At 36.0% G+C, this 23,902-nt stretch overlaps 1 protein-coding gene across 3 annotated transcripts in view; it reads left to right on the top strand.

Moving 5' to 3' along the window:
• PCCA (propionyl-CoA carboxylase subunit alpha) overlaps nucleotides 1–23,902 on the top strand; it is a 243,730-nt gene that overhangs the window by 167,016 nt on the left and 52,812 nt on the right. For 2 of the 3 annotated variants that reach the window (XR_005556076.1, XM_039337756.1), the window contains exons 20-21: nucleotides 9,794–9,892; nucleotides 18,092–18,145. Coding sequence is in view for 2 of the 3 variants with exons in the window: in XM_039337756.1 (XP_039193690.1) it covers nucleotides 9,794–9,892; nucleotides 18,092–18,145 (153 nt within the window). In the remaining variant the exon portion in view is untranslated. Of the gene's footprint in view, nucleotides 1–1,676; nucleotides 1,742–9,793; nucleotides 9,893–18,091; nucleotides 18,146–23,902 lie in introns of those variants that run through there. The other variant, XM_039337758.1, reaches the window with a different exon arrangement.

The following is a 23,902-nucleotide window of genomic DNA, read 5'->3' as shown; positions in this document are numbered from 1 at the left end:
GTTATTAAGAAAGCCCAGCTTTGTTGAAGAACTCATCAATATCTGATGGTTGGTAAAAGTAGAAGATGTTGATATACTAGGTAGGGAAGATCAGTTACATGTTTCTCACACAGTAGGCTCATTTATGGAGACAGCCTTATAGTAGCTGAATACAAATAACACACATCTAGTCAGATCAGATGTTATGACTGTTGCCAGCCTCTAATCCATTCTTTCTCATGGCTGGCTGGGGGAATTCCGGGAGTTGAAGTCCACATATTTTAAAAGTTGCCAAGTTTGAGGAACACTACTCTAATCTCTCACAATAGTCTTTCCCACTCTGGTCACATTTGAAGTAAAGATAGTGGAGTTTGCTTCTAGGATCTTTTTAATGAATGTGTGTGCTTGTAATGTAATTTGACTTGAAGTCTTAAGAATCTGCCCCTCATGAATAAAAGAAATGAAGCAGAATCTGGCTTGAAGTTTCTTTTCAGCTTTTTCATTCCAATTTTTTTTATATATATCATCAGTTTGAACCTAGTTAAGAAAAAAACATCTAGGAAGAATTACTGCTATAGCAATTGCTTTGGTGGAAGGGGAAAATTGCTGCTATAGAATTGATTTGGCAAGAGGTGAGGCCATATAAGTAAAAATAAATACTGAAGGAGGAAAAAGATCAGCTCTTCATCTTAGGCTCTTTCAATTGCACCATGTACATTAATTTATGTGGAAATGAGGAATATCAGTATTTAAATTTCTGATTGGTTTTCATCTTGTAATCTAAGTTAAAATATCAAGACTCATATTCAGGGTGGACCTTTACCCAAGATTGCTTTGATTTCTCAGCAACATCTGAGTATCTGGAACCTAAAGCTTGCAAAAAGACACAAGAAGATGAAAGGAGTTTGTACTTGATTTTCCTAAAAAAATAAAGCATAGTGTGTGCTGACCATGATAAATTTCACATTTATGAGAGAATTTTGATAAAATATCCTTTTTATGATTTATTATCACAGTATTTAAAAAGAAGAGAACACTGTAGTGATTGAAATTCATTCTTAGCAGTTTCAAAGCCAGAAACCTCACTTTTTTTTCATCAAAGCTCATTCTCTTAGAACAGTATCTATTTTATGAGTATGAAATTTTCCTTTTAACAAAGATCTGTGAAATTACAGGAAGGTCAGAGATAACTTAAAAAAAAATAGCCTTTAATACTCAACAGTTTCATTTAGTAGACACCTTCTTACATTTTCTTCATTCTGTAAATAAAGCATCATGTAAAGTGATGTCAGAAAAGTCATACTGATCAGATTAGAACACGGTTGTCAAACTTGCTACATCATGTGATGTGTCATGATGTATTGTGACTTTTTTTGCATTGCTGGGGTAGGCGTGGGCCGGCAGTTCGACATCCCTGGGTTAGATCATCTAATTTTGCATCTAGTCTTCCAAATTGGCCTGTAGAAATAAAATGATCAGCTTATAATAATAACTTCTTCTCTGATTCATCACCAGATTTCAGTATTCAGAATTTTACATTTGAATTTAAAAAAATACTTAACTACTATGACTAATTGTCATCAATAGTTCTTTTAAATGCAGTGCTTTTTTTTAATGATCTGGGTCTCCAAGAGTGCATTGTAATGATGATGCATAAATTAATTTTATATGATTTTAATTAACTTTCCTCCTTACAGCCAAGCCATTTAAGAAAGTGATCATCACTGGATCATGAACAGTATCAACTGTTTTATATGATGAGGTACTTTTGTTTTTCCCTAAATGTGTGACCAATTTCATTAGATAATTTTCAATTTTATTCTTTTCAATCTTTTCAAATTTATTCAAACAAGAAAAAAAAAGTTGATAACCTCTCTAAAACAGAGTTACTGCCTAATTTCTAACAGCATACTTAATCAAATTAGTATTACATTTGTCAAAATAATTTAAGTACAGTCATACACTAAAACAATTAAATACAGCATCCAGTGTATAAGTATTTTTTTGTAGTAGAAACTAATCATACCAAGATTATGTTGCAGTCTAGCATCTTCTTTTAAAATGATGTCTGTAACTTTTTGCTCAGTGTGTCTCCTTTTTCTCTTCAAGAAATATATTTTGGAAGATTGAAAACCAAACCATTGTCAGGTTTCTGGCATAATTCATTAAATGTAGTTATAGTTGACTACATTTTGTGCAAGTTCACAAAATTTATCACGGTTTATTTATTATAATGTCTGACCATGCATAAAAGAGTTTTAACGTATAAATTTCAAGGCTTTGATTTGTTTTATTATGACATTTAGCAAGTAGCAAAATAATCTTTTTATGTTAAATCCTTAATTTCTTCTTTTTCCCTTTCTTTTACAAATTACCAATACAATACAATACAATACAAATTACCAAGACACTGAATTGGTTTAGACTTTTCTAATTATTTTTATTCAACGAAAATAACATACTCTTTACTTACTGGAGAGCCTTCCTTTTGTAAAGAAAAATAACGGAATAATGTCAGCAATAAGCCATATTGCATGTAGGTAGTTCTCATTTACCGATTGTCAACTCTGTCATTAAGTGCAACGTCATGTGACCATGACTTGTGACTTCCTGCCAGCTTCCCCAGTGGTTTTGCTGGTTGGAAGCTGGGCATGAAGTTTGTAAACAGTGATCATATAACACTGGGATTTTATAATCATCAAAAATGCACCCTGCTTTCCAAGAATATATATATATATATATATATACTATTTTGGACATGTATATAAAGCATTTTAAAGAAGATTCAGTTTTCTTCCGAATAAAGAAAACTTGTGTTTCTTGTAAAACACAACAAATATTAAAGAAACATCACTCTGTAAGGTATCTTTAATGATCATAATTACAGGTAGCCCTCAATTTACAAACGTTCATTTAGTGACCGTTCAAAGTTACAACGGCATTGAAAAAAGTAACTTATGACAATTTTTCACACTTATGACCATTTCAGCATCCCTATGGTCATGTGATCAAATTCAGATAGTTGGGAAGACTCATATTTATGATGGTTAAAGTGTCCTAGGGTCATGTAATCTCCTTTTACAATCTTCTGACAAGCAAAGTCAATGGGGAAGTGAGATTTATTTAACAACAGTGTTACTAACTTAACATCTGTAGTGATTCACTTAACTGTGGGAAGAAAAGTCGTAAAATGGAGTAAAAGTCACTTAACAAATGTCTCAGCAACAGAAATTTGGGCTCAGTTGTGGTCATAGGTCAAGGACTACCCGTACTGCAGAAACAAAGAGAAAGAGATTTCATAATCTCAAAAGCATGGGGGTGATAGTTCCGTATCAAGAGGATTGGAAAAGAATAATAACAAATAGGCTAGTTCAAAAGAAGTGTGAGTAATTAGCATATAAGTATGAAAGCAAAAGGGTTAAATTATAGAGTAATTAGTAAGTGGATGATTAACATAAATGTAATAGTTTTTATAGTCATTTGAATACAATTGGGAATATGAATTACACAAAGTGCAGGGTGTGATTTCATAATTAAAACAATGCCTATTTAAGGGCCATATTAAACGTTTGAGTGGCATTACCTATAATTTCTGATTGATGCTAGTTCTTCTATAATTGCATCCTTTAATGTGATAACAAAATACTAATGAGTTTTCATATTTATTTTTTAGGGAGTAAATTTTTTCTATCTTTTTTTGATTACATTCATCTATTGGTGGTCTTTGATTGATAATTGGTCTCTTAGAGACCCTTTGACATTAAGATGGGCTTGAAAAAAAGTTATTTGCGACTCATCCTCAAAGTTATGACTGCCTTACCAAGCCCACAGTCACGTGATCACATTTCAGGCATGTGGCAGCTGGCTTGCATTTCTGACCAGCTGCAGCATCCCACAGTCATATGAATGCATTTTGCTACTATTTCTGACAAAAACCACCCATTGAATAAACTAGATTTGGACTTATGATCATATGATTTGCTTAATGAAGCAAATCATTTGCTTCTCATAATGATCATGGTAAAAACATTCATAAAATTGAGTCTGGTCACATGGTGACTTGATTTAAGACCACTATGACTTATGACCAAATTCCTGAGCTCAATTGTGTTATAAGTTAAGGACTACCTGTGTAAACAAATGCTTGCAATATATTACATTTTAAAATAAGTGACTAATAAAGGAGAATATCTGTAGCTTAGGTTTGAAATGAAGCTCTCTGAACTTGCTCGTTTTCTTGCAGACATTTAATTATCTAAACTAGGTAACATTATCAGTGCACTGATGATGTTACTTATTTTGGGTAATTATTATTATTATTTAGCATATGATAAGAATATGACAAAAAAGAAGTAAACATATATACACAGTTCACATAATTATAAGTAAAACTTCTATGGGGGTTATGGCAGTGGCCTCATTACTGGATCTTCAATTTAGCTATCCAGATGATTGTCTCTGGTATTGCTTTGTGCAGGTCTTCTAGGGAACCAGAGAATGCTTGTCCTAGGCAACCTTGCACAATATGTTTAATAGTTTGCATATCAGCACCACAGTTGCAACAAGGGAATTTTTCCATCCCCACTGATATGGGGTGGAGGCACGTCTTCCAGTATCACACCTAATTATGTTCAATTTTGTCCAGACAGAGCAAGGCAGGTCAAAATCAGGCTTGGTAGAGGGATCATTAATGGACAGGCCACACTAAGGTACCTCTCCAGGCATTCTCGGGGTTAAACTGGGAAAATGTTAAGTGAATAACTTCTTTCCAAGCTGCCCTACAGGATTTCAATCTTGTGATGGGCTGTACATTGTGCTGGTGAATAGGGAGGGTCTTGTTGTTTAGCATCCTTGACCATTGCCAAATGAGAGCTTGTTGTCTTCTGATGTGGGGCGGTATGGTATTGCTAAGTATTGGTAACCAGTGCATAGGAGTGGGATGCAATGTGCCAGAGATGATATGCATTGTCTAGCATATCAACAATTTGAGTGGTGGTTATTATATTGTAAAATACAGTTCCAGAACTTCACTGAAGGCTGGTAATTTGCATATGTATTGCTGAGGTGGAAAGTGGCTACTTCTGTTTGTGTTAGGTTTGGTTAGGTTTGGATGATAAAACATCTGCAAGAAAACAACCAACCTCAGAAAGCACTAAGGACCCCTCTAAAATAAGTGAGCAAACAATTTGAGAATATCTGCTCCAGTTTTGAAAATCCTATTACAGTTTTGCCCAGTTATTATGAAGGAAATTGCCAGTGAAACCTATGCTTGTTATGCCTAACTCTTTGGAGGACTGAAGTACAGTACACACTTTTCAGTGCAATGAACTTTGCTGCTGAAACTGTATAGTCTTCCAGTTTCTTTCTGGGTGCAATTCAAGGTCTTGGTTGTCACCTTTGTAGCTCTATATGGCTATAAGACTACAGGACTAAGCACAAAAGTGGTTAACTTGGGAGGGTATTTGTGAATCCTGGCCTGAAAGAAGTAGCAGTAAATGGGGAACTTCTGGGGGAGGTATGACATACTAAAAGCAGCTCAGAGAAAGCGGAGCTAATGGCTTCAGTGAAGACCATTGACTAGTTCTTTGGAACCTTTCCAGATAAGGAGAGGATGAGAGATTACCCATATGTGTTCTGGATGGCTGCTCCCTGCTCCCAGGTATTGATGTCAGGCTGATTGGTTTTTAATTTCCTGGATTTGGTTCCCCCATCCTTTTTTTTTTTTTTAAAGATGGGAACCACATCAGCTCTTTTCCAGTCCTTAGATAGTTCTCCAGTGCTCCAAGACTTTGAAAAATAATCTTTCAATAGTTCTGAAATCACAACGGCCAGTTCCTTCAGAACTTTGGGATGTAGTCCATCAGGACCCGGTGATTTGAATCTGTCTAGAGATGAGAGGTGTTCCCTTATCTTATTTTTGCTTATCTTAATTTGCATTCCTAACTTGTCATGTTAGGTTCTGTTTTGGTAAGTTGAGTTGTGTTTTCTTTTTGCATGAAAACAAATGCAAAATATGGAGTAGTTCTGCTTTCTCTCTGTCGCCCATTATTCTTTGCCACCTTGTCCCATTAGTCCCATTTTTTCTTTGACTTTTTTTTTTTTCTCTGTGTTGAAAAAAAATCCCTGGCCTAAGACACAAACTGGCAGCTCCTAGAATATTGGTAAGGCACTGTTGTGGCAGCTTGAAGCCACTAGCATGTGGCTTTTGCTTTTTCCACTACCTGAAGTTTCTATTTGGAAGATTCTCTTGGTTGCTCCAGAATATAATTTGTGGGAGAAGAAAGAAGCATTTCCTATAGAACACTTAACATTTCTACCAGTAACATCACCAACTGCCAGTTTGTTTTAGTAGTTCAGGATAGAATCTTTTCTCTGTATGTAATAAATATTTTCTTTCTGTTTCTCAGACTAATGTATTGTGAACAATGTGGGTGTTTTGAATGAGTAAATAACCCTGAGCCCTTTACTTTCATGTCTTTGACAATGGAAGATTAACTAGATTTAGGTGATTTGCAATAAGTATTTTTCCTTTTTGTATCAGATAAAACAAGTCAGCAATTCTTAATTTTATAAAATATTGTTCCCTCATTGTTTCGTGGTAGGTACTTTGATGTGTTTTACTTTTCGTGTATTGAATTGATAAAAAGCTAGTGTGAAAACATTTCCATAAACTATTTGGAACATTCAGTTTTCCAATTTACGTAAGTGCAGAGGAAAAGGTGTGCACACCCTGGAAGAATTTGGCACCAGATTAGGGTTACCTACTTCCTTTATCTTTAAAAAAAATTACTAATTGGGTTAACCTTGATATGACTGTGGTCTTACTTTTTACAAAGCTGCCCTCGACATAAAGTCCTTTTAAAACATAGTTTAGCCTATCAAGAATGTTCATAACATTTTTTTTCTAATGAGAATTTTTATTAAGCTTGGTCTCCTGTGTATGAATTGGAACATTTAATTAAATAATGGATTTTTCCATAAAAAGTAACGTTTTGGTGTTGTTTTACTGAAGTGTTCTTTCTTTCAGAGATTCAACCTCAACATTTATATGTTTGATACTTTGAAGTAAGATAGCAAATCCAAACTGAAGCTATGCTAAATAGCAAGGATGGGCAACAGGGAAAGTACAAGGACTGTTATTCAATGTCAAGTGCCTTCTCAAAGCCAGTTTTACAGGCCTCAGAATGTAATAGAAAAATAACTATTGAAGAGTATTAATGCTTTTTAATTTTAATTGCATTTAAATGTAAATAAAAAGATTGCCTGGTAAGTCACTTACCAGTCAAATGCCCATAATCTAGAAATTGTGAGCCTTTGCATTACAACTTTTAGAAAAGTGAAGTACAACATCAGACTTCCCAGTATTATTTCTAGTGTTTTAGCAACAAATGTCTATTTGAGAAGGTGAGGCAAAGATAGATTGCTTAAAGTTGAATCTGATACACACACACACACAAAAAATGTGTTAAACTTCAGAGTATGCTATGGGAAGAATTTGAATTCTGTAAGTTGATCTTATCCAAGTGCCAGTAAGAAATGTACAAAAGTAGGTGTTCATAATATATTGTTCTAAAGTAGTTAAAATGCAGTGTGTTTATGTATTATTTCTATTTAGTCAAACTATATCAACAATAGATTTCCAGTATTTACATTCTTATTAGCTCAGTCTAACTTTTGGAATGACCTAATACATATCCCGTTCATTTGTTATAGAGTGTTTTCAATGGACGAAATTAGTCACTAGGAATATTCCCTGTTTATGCTGTTCAATTATCCATGTCTCTTACTAAGACCAGTAGGGAAATTTAACAGAAACAACCTAGCTCTCACTCCTCGATCAGAGGCTTGCAGCATTGAGTGTACAGTAGTGGCCAAAATTGTGGAAACCTTTTGGGAAAAGTGTATTTTTGAAGTTTGATGGGTAATAGCACTACTTTTTGGGGGAGTAGTACCATAAAATTATATATCAATGGAAAGATAATTTAATCAAGAATGTAATACAACAAAGTTTGTTCAATTATCTGTACTGTATTCTATGAAACGTTATAGCCAAATAACCAGAAAAAGGAAGCACAACTTGTTTAGGTTGATATCAGGTAGCTTTCCTTCATCTGATTGTAGCCAATGAGCATGAGTGTTTAAAGAGCCAATCAGGTGTAATCTTGTTTTGGCAATGAGCCAATCAGATCACAGTAGGATTTAGTTATTGATGTCATGTATTGAAGCTGAGAGGAGGACATTTGTCAATGTGTTATGTGATCGCTATCAAGTTGGTTGGGTTTTTTTTTCCCTTTCATTTAGTGAGCTTGTGAAACGTAATAAAATTAAAGTAATGGTGCAAAGAGTTGACTGGTTGCCCAGAAAGTGATGTAAAATAGTATTATTAAGTGAACAACGCTACAGTTATAAAGAAATTAGAAGAAAAATTGGTGGAAACTTAACCAAAAGTGGCATTTCTACTGTACACTTTTCCCAAAAGGTTTCTACAATTTTGGCCACTACTGTATGTTCACTATCCCAGAATTGGAGATAGAGTATAAGTTAGAGGAAACTAGAGTGTGTGGAGAATAACATGTGAGGATTAGATCTCTTCTAGACTCTTAACCAATAGTGCAGGTTCTCTTAATATTCAGTTTGGTTCTGTCTTCATCTGATTGGCTTTCTGATTTCTCTCTCTTGGCAATTTCTTCTCCTGAATTGGTTCCCTTGCTATCCTAGTAGATGATCTCATGTCATGATTGGTTAATAAATATTCTACAACATGTACCCACCTCAGTAGCAGACAGTTTCCAAGAACTACAATGCAATAACTTGCCAGTTGCTCCCTTTGCTTATTGTTTGAAAATTCTACAGCCTTTTTGTTATTTATTTTTAAACTACATCATATGACTTACTAGGTTTTTCAGCTTTTAAACTTAATAAATTTTTCTCTGGTTAATTAATGTTTTAATACAAATATTTGAACAATTAGAAAAATGCATAATTTTTCTAAATAATGGGGGAAATTCTCTAAACCATGGGAGAGTGAAGGCTTTCCTGAATGGTTAGAGATTTTAGCCTAGAATCAATTGGATCATGCGTTTAAAAAATAATCATAATCCACAACAATCCAAGAGTAGAATACCAGAAAGGTTACTCAACTTGTTCAAATTTAAACATCAAGAGTCAAGGAACAGCAGAAAGCAAAGGCATAGAAATGGAGATTTTAGGTTGGCATGTGGTTTTCAATGAAGGATAGGCCACCGTCAGCAGCTGTTTTTAAGTAGACTGGGTACAGATATGGTTTAGTTTTGGGTGTTGGAACCTTTGTGAGGTATAATCATACCTAACCACATTCTGATGGATGACTTCATGCAAATGGCTTCATGTAGATATTAAGAATGAGGAGAGGACATGAGCAGAGTGCTTATGCTTGACTTCCTGAAACTGTTGATGCACCCTGGAACTAGGTGGTCTGGCAGGTTCTGGCCCCTAATTGCCTGATTCCTCCTGTACCTGCTGAGTCTATCTCATGTGGCAATTTTCTGTCAACTCATGAGACTGGCGGCCTGGTGAATCAGGTTGCTCAGGTTCAGCCTCTAACTTTGAGTCTGAGGAATCTGTCCATAACAGTTTGTACAAATTATTCAACATTTTCCACAGGTAGCTTCCAGAAATGTATTTCACTTTTCCTCAGCAATGCTAAAAAGACTGTGTTGATAAATGCTACCTTTTGTGGCAGAAACTGTAGTGCTTCCTCTTTTGTATGCAGTGATGAACTTGAGTTGTGCTTCTTGTCTGGGCTTATGATAATGATATCCTTGTGTCACAACAGGTGGAAGTCAATGGGAGAAAATTTTGTGTGACCGGTGAATGGAATTTGGCTTCAGCAGTGTTATCTCTTCAAGTGGATAATGTCCAGAGAACTGTCCAGGTAAAATATTTTGCAGCTATTACTCTTTAAAATTTCTACACCATTTTAAATCTGGGAAGTCAGTGTTCGAGATTATAACTGCACATACTTAATTTGTACTTGGCAATGAAGGAATGCAAAGCTATAAACCACCCTTTCTGAGGCCTTCATACATTCAAATGGTCATTAAATGACCAATCAAGGACTACTTGTAGTTATAACAATTGAGTCATCTTAAAGAGCAACTTGATGTAGAGCACATTGTAATAATTCACATATGAGATGGCTAATGCATGAATAACAATGAACAGGGCCTCAGTCTTGCTAGAGGTTAAGCCTTAGCCTGTTACTGTCCCTCCAGATGCTCTTAGTCTCTAGTGATAAAACTTTGGTGACATTGCTTAGTTGGTCTAAAATTGAGATATGTAACTGATATTGTCAGTGTATGATAATACCTAACCACATTCTGATGGATGACTTCATGCAAACAGCTTCATTTAGATATTAAATAAGAATGAGAAGAAAGTCAAATCCTGAGATCCCCTATAAAGCTTAGACTTAGATTTAGATATTGAAAGTTACCAAGAAATCAAGTAGTTCAATGACAGATGTACTCCCCCATCCTGAATATATTATAGATCATCAACAAGCATGATCAAGGCTGTCACAATACAACGTCCAGTATTGAAACCTGCAGACAGGATGAAATTAACAGTTTATTTTAAATTGGAGAATTGGAGAAAATGTAACATCTCTCTCTCTCTACCTTGTTACCTTTACCCGCTCTCCTGTACACTGATCAAGCTTTTTATATATTTCTTGTACAAAGATAAACTTTAGGAAATCTAAGAAACAGTGACAAAAGAAATATTCCAATGAGAGTTTGTCAGTCAAGGCAATCAGGGACAATGCTAGACACAATGATTCACAAGATTTCTTGAAGTATAAGTACTTAACAACAAGAAAAATTTCAAACAACGTACGTGTGTATTTAGGCATTGTAGGAGAAAAGCTCCGTTGGTCTACTTTGACAGAGAATCAGGAGGTGTCTTTTAATCATTTTTTTAAAAAGGCATATACATTTTGGGAGCTGCAGCTTACTTCATCAAATGGCCATGAATAAAATAAGGAAAAATGAGAAGAACCCTTTCTTCCTAAATGCAAACATAAAAGTAATTTAAAAAAAATAATTAGTTTTAATCATCTCCATTTTAATGCTGTTTTTTCTATTTGTGAGCAATTAGTTAAGCTGTAGAATAGTTAAGTATGGGTAGTTTTACACCCATGCCATAGTTCTCACTTTGAATCAGGCCAAGGAGAATGTCCTCCAACTGTATATTTAGGGATTGAAATTGCCTAGGCATATAGCAGATCCATAGAGGGTGAAGGAGCTAGTTGGAAATATATTCTTGAGAAGAGATATTACATCTAATTGAATATCTTTAAACCATTGCCTTAAGGCTGCTTGGGTGCTCATGTTTAACTGCACAGAGCTGAGTTAAAGAATATCAAAGGATCTCCAATTTTTAATCTTTTGCTTTAGACCAGAATGAAACTTTATTGTTAAGGATCTGAGGTGTCAGACATACAGGATCAAAATATATTGTGGCTCTGCATATAAAAATGTGCAACCAAATGGATTCTACTTGTGAAGAGTGAAGTATCATGTTTGAGATACAGCAAGGATCTTGGAATGTGTATCTAAGAGATTTAGTCTGAACTCTTTCAGGAAAGAAAAAGCTGTATGGGTAAACTGGTGTCTGAATAACAGCTCTACTCTAACTTTGGCTAAGTACAGTAGGCATACAGCAGAGATAAATAAGGTCCCTTTAGTTAGTATAAGACAGTGGTTCTCAACCTGTGGGTCGGGACCCCATTTGGGATCGAACGACCATTTCACGGGGGTCGCCAAACAACGCAGTCCGCCATTTTTCCCCTTTTCCTTAGCTGTGCTACTCCCTTTTATTCTATTGGCTTTTGAAAGCCAATAGAATAGACTCTCTTGAATAGAGTCTAATTCTATTGGCTTTCAAAAGCCAATAGGAATTGTCCAGGCTGTCTCTGCCCTGCTGAGCCCGCCAAAAGTCCCATTCTGCAAACGGTGCTGCACCAGTTGAGTAGTCCTCGACTTACGACCGGTTGAGTAGTCCTCGACTTACGACCGGTTGGGGGTCGCAGCATTAAAAAGGTTGAGAACCACTGGTATAGGAGGATGATTGCAGTGCTGCAGCAGCTCTCTGGGCTTTTATGCTACATATTCCCTGGGCATTTCATGTGAAAAGACTGTACTTGGGGATTTAAATGATTTAACCTGCTCAATAGAATAATTTTTTTTAACACCCAAATATGCCTTTTGGCTGTTTGGCAAATACTGCCCATTTGGATAAAAGTTCTAAGATACTGTAGCTTCAGAACTGAATATGACAATTCACAATCTCCGTTTTCCCTCTCTCTCTTTGTGTCAGTGTCCAAAGTAAAGTTATAATCGTGTTTTATCCCATTTTGTCTAATGTTTAGTTGTTCTATGTACAACAGCCTGCACAATGTACAGATACAGTTACAATACAATGAGTTTTAAAAACATTTGATGTAATATGGAGCTTGTGGAAAAGGATACTTTTCCAAAGTTCTAGAAAATGCACTTTCAAAAATCCATTGAGAGGATATAAGACACTTTTAGAGTATTCTAAATATTGAGTAACCTTGTGTAAATGAAGATTGACTGGAAAAATTATTTAACTCTAAACATTTACATGTTTTATATTTATAAGACCACTGAACTTACTGATTTCTATACTCTACATGGGAAATTAAACTGAAATTTACTTCTTATTGAAAAATTGTGTAACATATTGTGTCGCAGTGAGATGGGTAGCAAATAAATTTAATAAATAATAAATAACATTGTCTATCTGGTTTGCTGAAGGAGAAGAGGTTGTCTCAGTAGCCCCAATCTATGGGGTATCGGAGAGCGTGGTCTTGTCTCCCTGCTTTTTAACATCTATGTGAAGCCACAGGATCATGGGATGGTTTGGGGAGTGGTATCATCAGTCTGCTGATGACACCCACTTATACGTCATTATTTCGAGACACGGGGGATATGACACTGACACACAGGATGGAAGTTAGAACCTTGGAAGTTAGAATTGCTTTTGGCAGCTTGAATTATTGTTAATGTCCTGACGGTAAGCATTAACTGTCAGGGAGCAGGTTTGTAACTTAGGGGTCTTTCTGGAATTAACAGCTTCTACAGGAGCAGCAGATGGAAGTTGTGGCCAAACTCTAACTGGTGTGCCAGTTGAAGCTTTACCTGTGGCAGGAGTACTTGCTAACGGTAACTCACCTGGCTAGACTACTATAATAAGGCATACTTAGAGATGCCCTTAAAGAATATTTCTTCAAAAAGCAGTGGCCTGCACACTTTTGGGCTCCTGCCTTTGGTAGCACAAAAGAATGATTTTGCTGTCCCTGTATTTAGTTTGTGGTTCCAATTTAAGGTGCTGGTTTTGATCAGAATAGAATAGAATAGAATAGAATAGAATAGAATAGAATAGAATAGAATAGAATAGAATAGAATAGAATAGAATAGAATCTGAAAGGGACCTTGGAGATCTTCTAGTCCAGCCCCCTGTTCAACCAGGAGAATCTGTACCATCTCAGATAGGTGATTGTCTAGTCTCTTCTTTAAAATCTCCAGTGATGGAGTGCCCACGATTTCTGGAGGCAAGCTGTTCCACTGGTTGATTGTCCTTACTGTCAGAAAGTTTCTCCTTAATTCCAGGTTGCTTCTCTCTTTGATCAGTTTCCAACCATTGTTTCTCATCCTTCCCTCTGGTGCTCTGGTAAACAACGTGACCCCCTTTTCCTTGTGGCAGGCCCTCAGATACTGGAGTACTGCTATCATGTCTCCCCTATTTCTTCTTTTCTTTACACTAGCCAAACCCATGTTCCGCAGCCGTTCTTCGTATGTTTTAATCTCCAGGCCTTTGATCATCTAAGTTGCTCTTCTCTGAATTTTTTCCAAACTTTCGACATCTTTTTTGTGATATGGGGACCAAAATTGGCTGCAATATTCTAAGTGTGGTCTTACTAGGGTTTTATAAAGTGGTACTAATACTTCATGTGATCTTTATTCTATGCCTCTGTTCATACAACCCAGGATTGTATTAGGTTTTTTGGTTGCTGTTGCACACTGCTGGCTCATGGTCTAGTGATCATCCACTAGGACTCCAAGGTCCCTCTCACAGTTACTGTTTTTAAGCCTGGTCTCGCCCAATCTGTATTTGTACCTGTGATTTTTCCTGCCTAAATGTAAAACTTTGCTTTTCTCCACATTGAAACTCATTTTGTTGGATAGGGCCCATTGTTCAAGTTTGTCTAGATCTTTTTGGATCCTGAGTTTGTCTTCTGGGGTGTTGGCTACTCCTGTCAGTTTGGTGTCATCTGCAAATTTGATAAGTTCCCCTTCAATTCCCTCATCTAAGTCATTTATGAAGATGTTGAAGAGTACTGGGCCTAAGACAGAAGGACTTGGCACATTTCCATCAACTAGTTAGATTTAATTGGGCTGAAACTGTTACAAAGCCCACACTTTCAGGAGATTCAGGGGCTGAAGCAAGAAGGTGCTGTTTTCCATGGTAACACCAACACTGTGGAGTAATTTTCTTGTGGAGAGCAGCGTTATCTCCTTTCAAAAGCCCTAGAAAACTGAGCTACTTTAGAGAGCCTTTTTCCATTTTGATGTGACGTTGCCATCATTTATTTTTTATGGTGGTATCACTAGACAACCCATGATACCTTGGCTCATTGTTTCAGAGATACTTCTTTATCAAATTCTTCAGTGCCTTCAACAATTGCAGAGCTACTAATGCACTTTTAAAAATTCAGGCAGCTATTCAAAGATGTATCTGCCTTGAAAGTAGCCCATGTTGAAGTGTATATCACAGGCAAACATCAGCAATTGACCAAAGGAAATGTTTTAAGATGTTTTGTATTATAAAATGCTTTATGATCATTTTTATCTCATAAAATTTGCCACATTTCAACTCCACTGGAGTCATGGATCCCAGATTTTTGAGACGTTTTTTAAATTAGCCAGTTTGAGATACCTTGGTTCAGAAATAATGCAGCGTTCAGCTAGTTAAAGGTTCCAGTCATGGAAGTTTAGTAGCATACAGATTGTATTGCTGTGGATTTTCAGTTTTTGTATTAGGTATGTTTTATATCGTATTTTTTCCTATGTAAGCTATTGAGAGTTTATTATCATTGTGGTGGCATAAAGTATATTTAATAAATAAATAATTTTATAATTTCTTTATCTTTAAAATAAAAGGACTAGATATATTATGTTTTAAAAGAAAAACATTTACATTCAGATGCATTTTGCAATCTATGTCCTACTATATAATGCATGTACAAGACAAGATAGAAAGACCTGCACGTGGATTAGAGAACAAATGAAAGTATATAATGCCATCAAACGAGTAAAAGAACTGAAATGGAAATGGGCTGGTCATATAGCAAGAAGAACTGATGGCAGGTGGACCAAGGCAGTCCTAGAATGGATCCCACTTGATCAAAAGCGTCCATGAAAGAGACCTAAAGCAAGATGGATCAATGACATCAGCAAGTATTAAGGGCCCAATTGGCAAAAGAAAGGCTCAGAACTGTATTGGTTGGAAACATGAGGAAGAGGCCTTCATCCTGCATACTGGAATCTGACTCAGAAAATAACACACTATAGTACTTACATACAATATTCAGGTTCTGTCCTTTTTTCTCACATATTGATACATAAAACACCCACATCAACTATTCATGTAGTGGATTTTTTCCTGGTACTGTAATATGTTATTCTCCAGCATAGAAGCTGTTAAGATAAAGAGCACTCATTTTTTAAAAAATGAAAGAATATTCTTCAGTTAACTAGTTTTGACAACCTCCTGATTAGTCTGTATCTGTTTGTTTTGGCTCAGAAATTCTTCATTGTAGGCCCTGGTACTTTGTTCTTCTTTACAGTTTCCGAAGTACGATTGTGTTTCCTCTAGCAGTTGGGAAAACTGTATATTCCTGTTTCCTTTATAAATGTAAATGTCAGGATTTTTGTATGATTTTTCCCATATTTTCCATTTTATTAATAATTTTTGCTGAAATATGTCCAGGCTTGATTCATTCCCTTTTGTTTTCCTATGAACAGACTGGAGGGCTAAAACATGATGTATTAATTGAAGGGAAAGAAAAAAAGAAAAAGCAATATTGTTGTTTTTATTTAAAATGCAATCATAATTGTTTAGGAGAGAAATGCTTCCAATTATTATTCCTTTCATGAAGCTTTTTAAAAATTAGGTAATAATGACAAAATTATCTTAAAGTATATAGTGTATGTGTATATACATATACATATACACACACAGACGTGTGTGTGTGTGCACCTGTGTCATCCTGCTATTCTTTTTGTATCCCTTATTCAGCTGAGTGTAAAATAGCCATTTTGACCAAACTAAATAAAGGCAAAGGGTAGACCTGATTTGTTTGTTTGTTTATTTGTTTATGTGTTTTGGCAACTGATTCTTGGCAACTACTTAAACAAGTCCTGATAGTTTTCTTAGCAAGATTTGTGGAAGTGGTTTGCCCTTGCCTTCTTCCTAGGGCTAAGAGAAGATAATGGCCCAAGGTGCCCACCTGGCTTTTGTGCCTAAGGCAGGACTAGATTTTAATCTGGTTTCCCAATTTTAATCTTCTCCTTGGTAGTTGTTTCATTTGGATATTGTTTTCTACCTGTTTCTTTGACAGTGTATGTTATAAATGACTCTTCTTAAGCAGAAGTCATTTACAAGACTACTTAGCCCCAAAGAGTATCTATAAGGCTACTTAGTCGAAGAAGAAAAACAGGATCTATAACATAATATGTAAGGACGGTAACAGACACTGTTTAGAACAGACAGGCAGAAGACTAGCAGAGTGCTTCCATGAACACCAATTAGCAGTCACAACATATGGACAAACTAAACCTCATAACTATTAACATCAAATAAAAAAATGCTAAGGAATACTTAGAAGCTTGGCATTCAGACAAACCAGCCATCAAGACCCATAGAGATAAAGCACATTTAGATGATATTCAAATGAGTCAATAAAAAACTAAGAACAATTCCCAGTAGCCAACATCTAGATTAGCAGGCAAATAATCAAGCAGAAAACACTATGCAAATCGAGGGACTACTGAGAAGAAAACCACACTCCATTTAATATTGGCAGGGGAAATTACTGCATATAAACAGAGAGGAAAACCCACAATTATTTATACTGATGATGTTACTTAGTTGAGTAATGAAATGTCTGCAAACAAAAATCCAAGCTCAGAGAGTGCTAAGGACTCTGCAATTCAACCTGAGTTACATATATTCTCTTCTATTGGAAGCAAAGCAGTGTTTGATTCTGTAGAAGTTGTAGCATTTCACACAAACATAAGCAAAGACAATATTGAATCACTATCAATAGGGCTTGTGAGAGGCTGGGGGATAAAAATGGTAGAAGTGGTCTAAAGATCACTTACCCCAAATCTGTGCATCTGCTGAGGCAAGCTGTAGCTCTCCAAAGCATATGCTTTTTAATTAAATTTGGTAGTTGGAAAAGATGCTACCAGATGCCTTCTGATTTTTTTTTATCATCATAGAATAACATGGCTCTTCTCATACAATGTCCCAAATCATTAAGTATGTTTTATGGTTGAATGGAGATTGAGATCTATGGCACAAGCCAAACATTAACCCACTGTTCTGAGCTCAAAGAAATTTGTTGCAGAGCTCTGTGTAAGTGGAAATAAGGCAAATAGACAAAATTTACAAAAATGCAAGACAAAGAGAAAAAAATTAGTAGGAGTCTCTGACAATATTTGGATATTTAGGATTTCTATTTTATTTGATCAGTTAATGATGGAAAGAGAATTGATTATAGTCAATTCTGATTAGTTGACCGATTATAGTCCATTTCTGAAAGGTATTAAATCCGGTGTCCATTCCATTCAGCTGTGAAAATACTATCGAACATTAATATGACTGTTATTTTCCTGTATGACATACATTTCTGCTTTAAACATGACTTTCATTGAATGTGATCTGTGTATATGTGTCAGGTTTCATAAGCAATTTGTCAGAATTCTTAGGGAGAAAATTTCTTGCTGATAAGACTATACTCTCATTGTTATTCTGTTTCTTCCAGTGGCTTTCTCGAGATGCTGATGGAAATCTTAGTATTCAGTTTCTTGGAACAGTGGTGAGTAATGCTAAACTTTACCAGCTATTCACAGACATTTTATAAAAATTTAACATAGTTTTCATTTCACATTTTATACAAATTTAACGTACTTTGTTTATTTCACATTTTTGTGTTATCTAGTTATGAATGAATATGTATTTTGATTAAAAGGGGAAAAACTTTTTCTCCATATTTTGAGCATTTTTCCTTTCCCACCTTTGCCTAAACTATAATAACACCTATTAGGTTCTCTCTCTTTCTCTCTCTGTCTCCCCTCCCTCCCTCCCTCCCTCCCTCCCTCCCTCCCTCCCTCAGATGATTATATAAGATGGCTAAGGCAGTGTCCTCAACCTTTGTGGCTTGGCAACCTGGTGGAGGGGGGAGGGAAAGGGGAACCAGGCCTTATGAGCAGTGGTCCGGTGTGCACGTGTGCACAGCTCAATGTGAGCGAGCAATGCAGCCCGGTTGCGAATTGGCCATGACCCAGTAGTGGGCTGTGGCACGGGTGTTGGGGATCCCTGGGCTAAGGGAAAGAAATATGCATCTGGGGAGTAGCTACGCAGCTCACTGGTTGATAAGCAATGAATCTGCAAACATTTAGAGGCAAGTAAAGTTACAGGTAGTTCTCGACTTACAACAGTTTGTTTAGTGACCGAAGTTACAATAGCACTGAAAAAAATGACTTATGAGCATTTTTCACACTTATGACCGTTGTAGCATCTCATAGTCACATGATCAAAAATTAAATGCTTGCCAACTGATTTATATTTATGATGGTTGCAGTGTCTCGGGATCATATGATCACCTTTTGCAACTTTTGATAAGCAAGACCAATGGAGAAGCCAGATTCACTTAACAACTGTGTTACTAACATAACAACTGCAGTGATTCAAATTCACTTAACAAATATCTCACTTAGCAACAGGAATTTGGGGCTCAATTGTGGTTGTAGGTCAATCCAGATGGATTCATAACTGGCTGACCAACCTCATTCAACATGTAGTCCTTAATGGAACTACATCTACATGGAGGGAACTAGGCAGTGGAGTACTTCAAGGTTCTGTCTTAAGCCTAGTACTCCTCAACATATTCATAAACAATTTGGATAAGAGGAAAGAGCAGGAACTCATCAGATTTGCAGATGACAACAAGCTGCTCATGAAAATGCTCATGAAAATAGGGGTGACATGATAGCAGTCTCCCATTATCTAAGGGGCTAGCACAAAGAAGAGGGGATCAACCTGTTTTCCAAAGCATCTGAAGCAGGACAAGGTTTTTAAGAAGAGATTGGAAAGCCTATTGTCTGAAATGGAATAGGTCTCCTGTTCAAGCAGAGGGTTGGACTAGAAGATCTCCAATGTCCCTGCCAACTCTGTTATTCTGAATATCAACTGGCCTGTGTCTGACTTGAATTCTCAGCTGAGAGGAAGCAACTTCTTATTTTCAACAGAATCACAATCAGACAATAGTTTGTGCATGGCTTTATTCTTTGTGTGTATGTATACATTACATATGAAATACATTTCTACCTGCTGTTGTCATGGGAAAAAGTAAAAGAAGTGGGAAATCTAAGGATAAGTTGCTAACTAATGTTAGAATCTAAATAATAACAAAATTTAAAGTTTAGTCAGATGCTTATCTCGGAATATAATAAATCTTTAAACCCAGAATAGTGATAAATAGGATTTTTGATAGAATAGACTAATAGTGAAAACTCCAAAATGGGTCACAGCAGATGATAAAAAGAACCATCACAAACATTTCTAGGTAGTACCAATTTATGATAGTATCAGGAAAACTGAAACTCAGAAAGGTAGCAAATGATGCTAAGAACAAAAAACAAGATCAATTAAAAATAGAAGAAGAGCAAACAGGAAAAAAAATGACAAGAAGTTGTGTATTTTGAGGAATTATTTATCAAATTGCATGAGATGAAAGGATAATCTTCTGAATAGCTCTGGATTGTAATAGTTTTGGGTGGTTGGCTAACTGCTTTCTGGTGAGTATGCAGAGTTGTTAGGCGCTTATAAGGAAGGCAAGTTTTAAAGGGTTATTGAGTTTAAAGGGTCTTGAGAACTGAGAAATGAACAAGAAGAAATAAAACCCTTTTCTATTGGTAGTCTCTGAGAAGAAAAAGTGAAGAACAGATATGCATCTGTACCTTTAGTACATACTACATGGTAAGTTTGTCTTTGTGTTTCAAAAGAACAGCACATATTATACCAAATACAAACCTCATAGCTGTCCTTAAAGAAAAAGTGAAAGGAATGGAGTAATGTATGGCCACATTTCAAATGGTGAGAAAAGACATTTATCAGCTCAAAGACAGGACAGAAACAACAGAAACCAGCAGTGGAAGCAACTATTTATGAGGAGGACAAATAAAGGAATAAGAGCAAGCATCAAAAGCAAGAGATGTAGAAGATTCTGCTAGAAATAATAAATAGATTTGAGACCTTGCAAATAAAATGGGTTGTGATCATTCAAGGAAAGAAAAGAGACACAGCAGAACAGAAACATAACAGTAGTGGATTCTTCAAGAGAAGACAGGATGCATCTTTGCCCTTTAAGAAGAGAAAGAAAAAAGTCGTGATAATTGGTGACTCACTACTATGAGAAATTCAGACAAATGTATGCTGTCTAGCCATGTCAGCTTGCGAAGTGGCTGTCTGCCAGAAACAAGGATCAAAGATGTGACAGAACAAATTTCAAGAATTTTAAGTCCAGAAAGATACAGTTTTGTTAATATCTGCAAGAACAGATTGTCATGCATAATAAATACATGCTTTCAGCTTCCTCCTCCTCCTCCTCCTCCTCTTCCATCTCCATCTCCATCTACAACAAGAAGCACTGGATGGGGTGGATATCCATACAACCCACTAAAGAACTGGCACACATACAAACAGACACAATTCTAAATTAAGTGGAAATACTATGACATCATTTCTAAAAGACTGAAAATGAAGAATCCTCTACAATTTACATATTGCACTGACTGCAGCCAAAGATGATGTTTCCAGTAAAGGAGAATATTCATAGCTCGGGGTTGACATGAAGTCCTTGGTGCTCTATGAGCTTGGTTGTTTTCTTGCAGATGTGTCATTACCCAAACTAGGTAATATCATCAGTGCTAGTTCTAAGGCTAGGCTAAGATGACGTTATATCAGTCTGTTTCTTTACTCATTGTAACAATAGGAGTATCAGTTTTCATGGACTGTACTCAGATGTCACTTACATAAAATACATCACAGACCTCCTAAGAAAACTTATAATTTCCCTAACATTTTATCCACTATGGATATTGAAAGCACTAAATCCCAACATACCTCACAAACACAGACCTAAAGCCATTATTTCTTTCAAAACAGCACTGTCTGCCAACACACTGTATATCTTTCTATCCACCAGTAACTATATCATCATTGGCAATAACTGACTCAGCCATGGGCACACATATGCCAATATCTTCATGGATGTAGAGTTTAGAGACAATGGCCTTGACATCCCCCTCTCAGTTCCCTGAGGCAATCAAGCCAAATAAAGTTTTCTTAAGTTTATACAAAGATGAGAGATTTAAAAAACCCTTAAGGCAGGTGCTCCCCTAATTCACATACAGCTAAAAGAGATAGGAGGGGAGGCATACATTAGACTTGCAAGATTCTGTTATTATACAGGTAGTCCTCAACTAGTGACTTATGACCATTTTCCACACTTATGACCATTTCAGCCTCCCCATGTCACAGAATCAAAATTGGCAACTGATTCATATGTGTCCCAGTATCGGATGACAACCTTTTGTGACCTTCTGACAAGCAAAGTCAATGGGGAAGCCAGATTCACTTAACAACCTTGTTACTAACTTAACGACTGCAGTGATTCACTTAACAACTGTGAGAAGAAAGGTCATGAAATGGGGTGAAACTCACTTAACAAATGTCTCACTTAGCAACATAAGTTTTGGACTCAATTGTAGTCGTAAGTCAAGGACTATTTGTATTCATTCTAATAAAATTAGTTTTAAGCCAACATGTCTTGGTTCTTGATCTGATCTCCCTTATGGGGTTGACAGTGATTGACCTAGAACAGCACTTAACTTATACCCCTTGAAGCCTCTTCTTTACATGAGATACAGCTGTTTTTTACTTGGATTGTGGAAATAAATCATCAAATTCTATCCTGACCTCAACAGTTTCCATTCTATTATCAGCTTCATCCTAGACCTCTCAACCTCTTGTCTGCTATTGCTGTAGCTCTGGAATCTGAGGTCTTGGCTAGAGTATTCCAGAGCCCAAGAAAATTTTTGATAAAGAAGAATAACTCAGATTAATGTCAAACACCAGGAAATCAGGAGAATCAGGCACGTCAAATGAGTATAAAGATTTATTACAAGTCCAAGCATTCTACAAGAATCTGAGCTACTAACAGCCAAGGAAAATTATCGGGAGATAAAAAAAGAATTCAAGATTGGCTGAACTAAGAGCTCTTGGGGGCGTGCAGGGACTCATGACTAATGATGTATTTGAACCCTCCCTTGGGCTCAGCCTGGTCATCTCCTATACTACAGCCCATATTGGACAGTGACATTGAACTTTCTCAGGGATTCAACGTGACAAATTTGCAAATAATTAACCACTCAGCCCGAACCAGATTCTCATAAGCAACAACAGCAACAAAGGACTGCAATAAAGCAATTTATACAATAAGACACTAATGCCAACATAGGAACCAGATTTTTCTACTTTGCCCTGGTATCAACAGCACCATCATCATTACAGGCCCCCAAAAGTACAACCATAAGATTAGAGGTGCTTTCCTCCAATGTGATAGGTGCCACCATCTGTCAGCTATGCTGCTCTGGATTCTGTATGGGGAAAAAGGGATAAACTTTGTGCAGAAGAATTAATCAACACAAATTTTAATATCAGGACTTAAAATAAGGACAAAGCAATATTAGAGCATTTCAAGCTCCCAGGACACTCTATAATAGTAGTGTGCTTCTTTGGAAAAATATGACTTCAATAGCACCATCAAGCAAGAAATTATTGAATTCATGTGTATCAAAAAGTTCTAAGCAGTCTCTTAAAAAGAATTTATAATGCGTTAATAGAATTGGATTCGGAAACGGATTTGGTTAAAGATTGTATGGTTAAATGGGCTCAGAATATCCAGGAACCGATTCCATTGGATATATGGGAGATAATTTAGATTAGAAATGTTAAATTTACACAGGCTCAAAATTTAAGGGAATTTTTTTACAAAATGTTTTATAGGTGGCATTTGGATCCTAAAAAGTTGTCTTGTATGTATCCTAATTTACAGCCTAAATGTTGGAGATGCGGTAGTTCTGACACAACTTATTTTCATGTTTGGTGGACTTGTAAAAATATTAAGGCTTTTTGGATTATGATTTGGTGGAACATTCAAAAGATTTTTAAAAGGAAGATAAAGTTTACTCCTCAACTATTTTTACTAGGAATTTTTGAGGATTTTGATGTCAAAGAAACTATTTTAATGTTGAATCTAGTAACAGCAGCAAGGCTATTGATAGGTCAATATTGGAAGAAAGATTCGTTGCCTACTATAGAAGAATGGACACTTAAGGTTTCTAATTTAGCAGAAATGGCTAAAATTTCTGCTTATTTAAAGGATCATACACAAGAAAGATATATTATGGTATGGAGAAGATGGATAGATTATATTCAGATTAAATATGGAACTAAAAAGTTCCATTTATTTTATGATTAAATTTTAAATAATAATTATTAATAGCATTTT

This window comes from Crotalus tigris, unplaced genomic scaffold (genome assembly GCF_016545835.1).
Source record: "Crotalus tigris isolate CLP2741 ecotype Arizona unplaced genomic scaffold, ASM1654583v1 scf7180000017685.4511686, whole genome shotgun sequence".
Taxonomy (NCBI): Eukaryota; Metazoa; Chordata; class Lepidosauria; order Squamata; family Viperidae; genus Crotalus; species Crotalus tigris.
The sequence above is the reverse complement of the archived record's forward strand: the minus strand, read 5'-3'. Positions and strand labels throughout refer to the sequence as shown.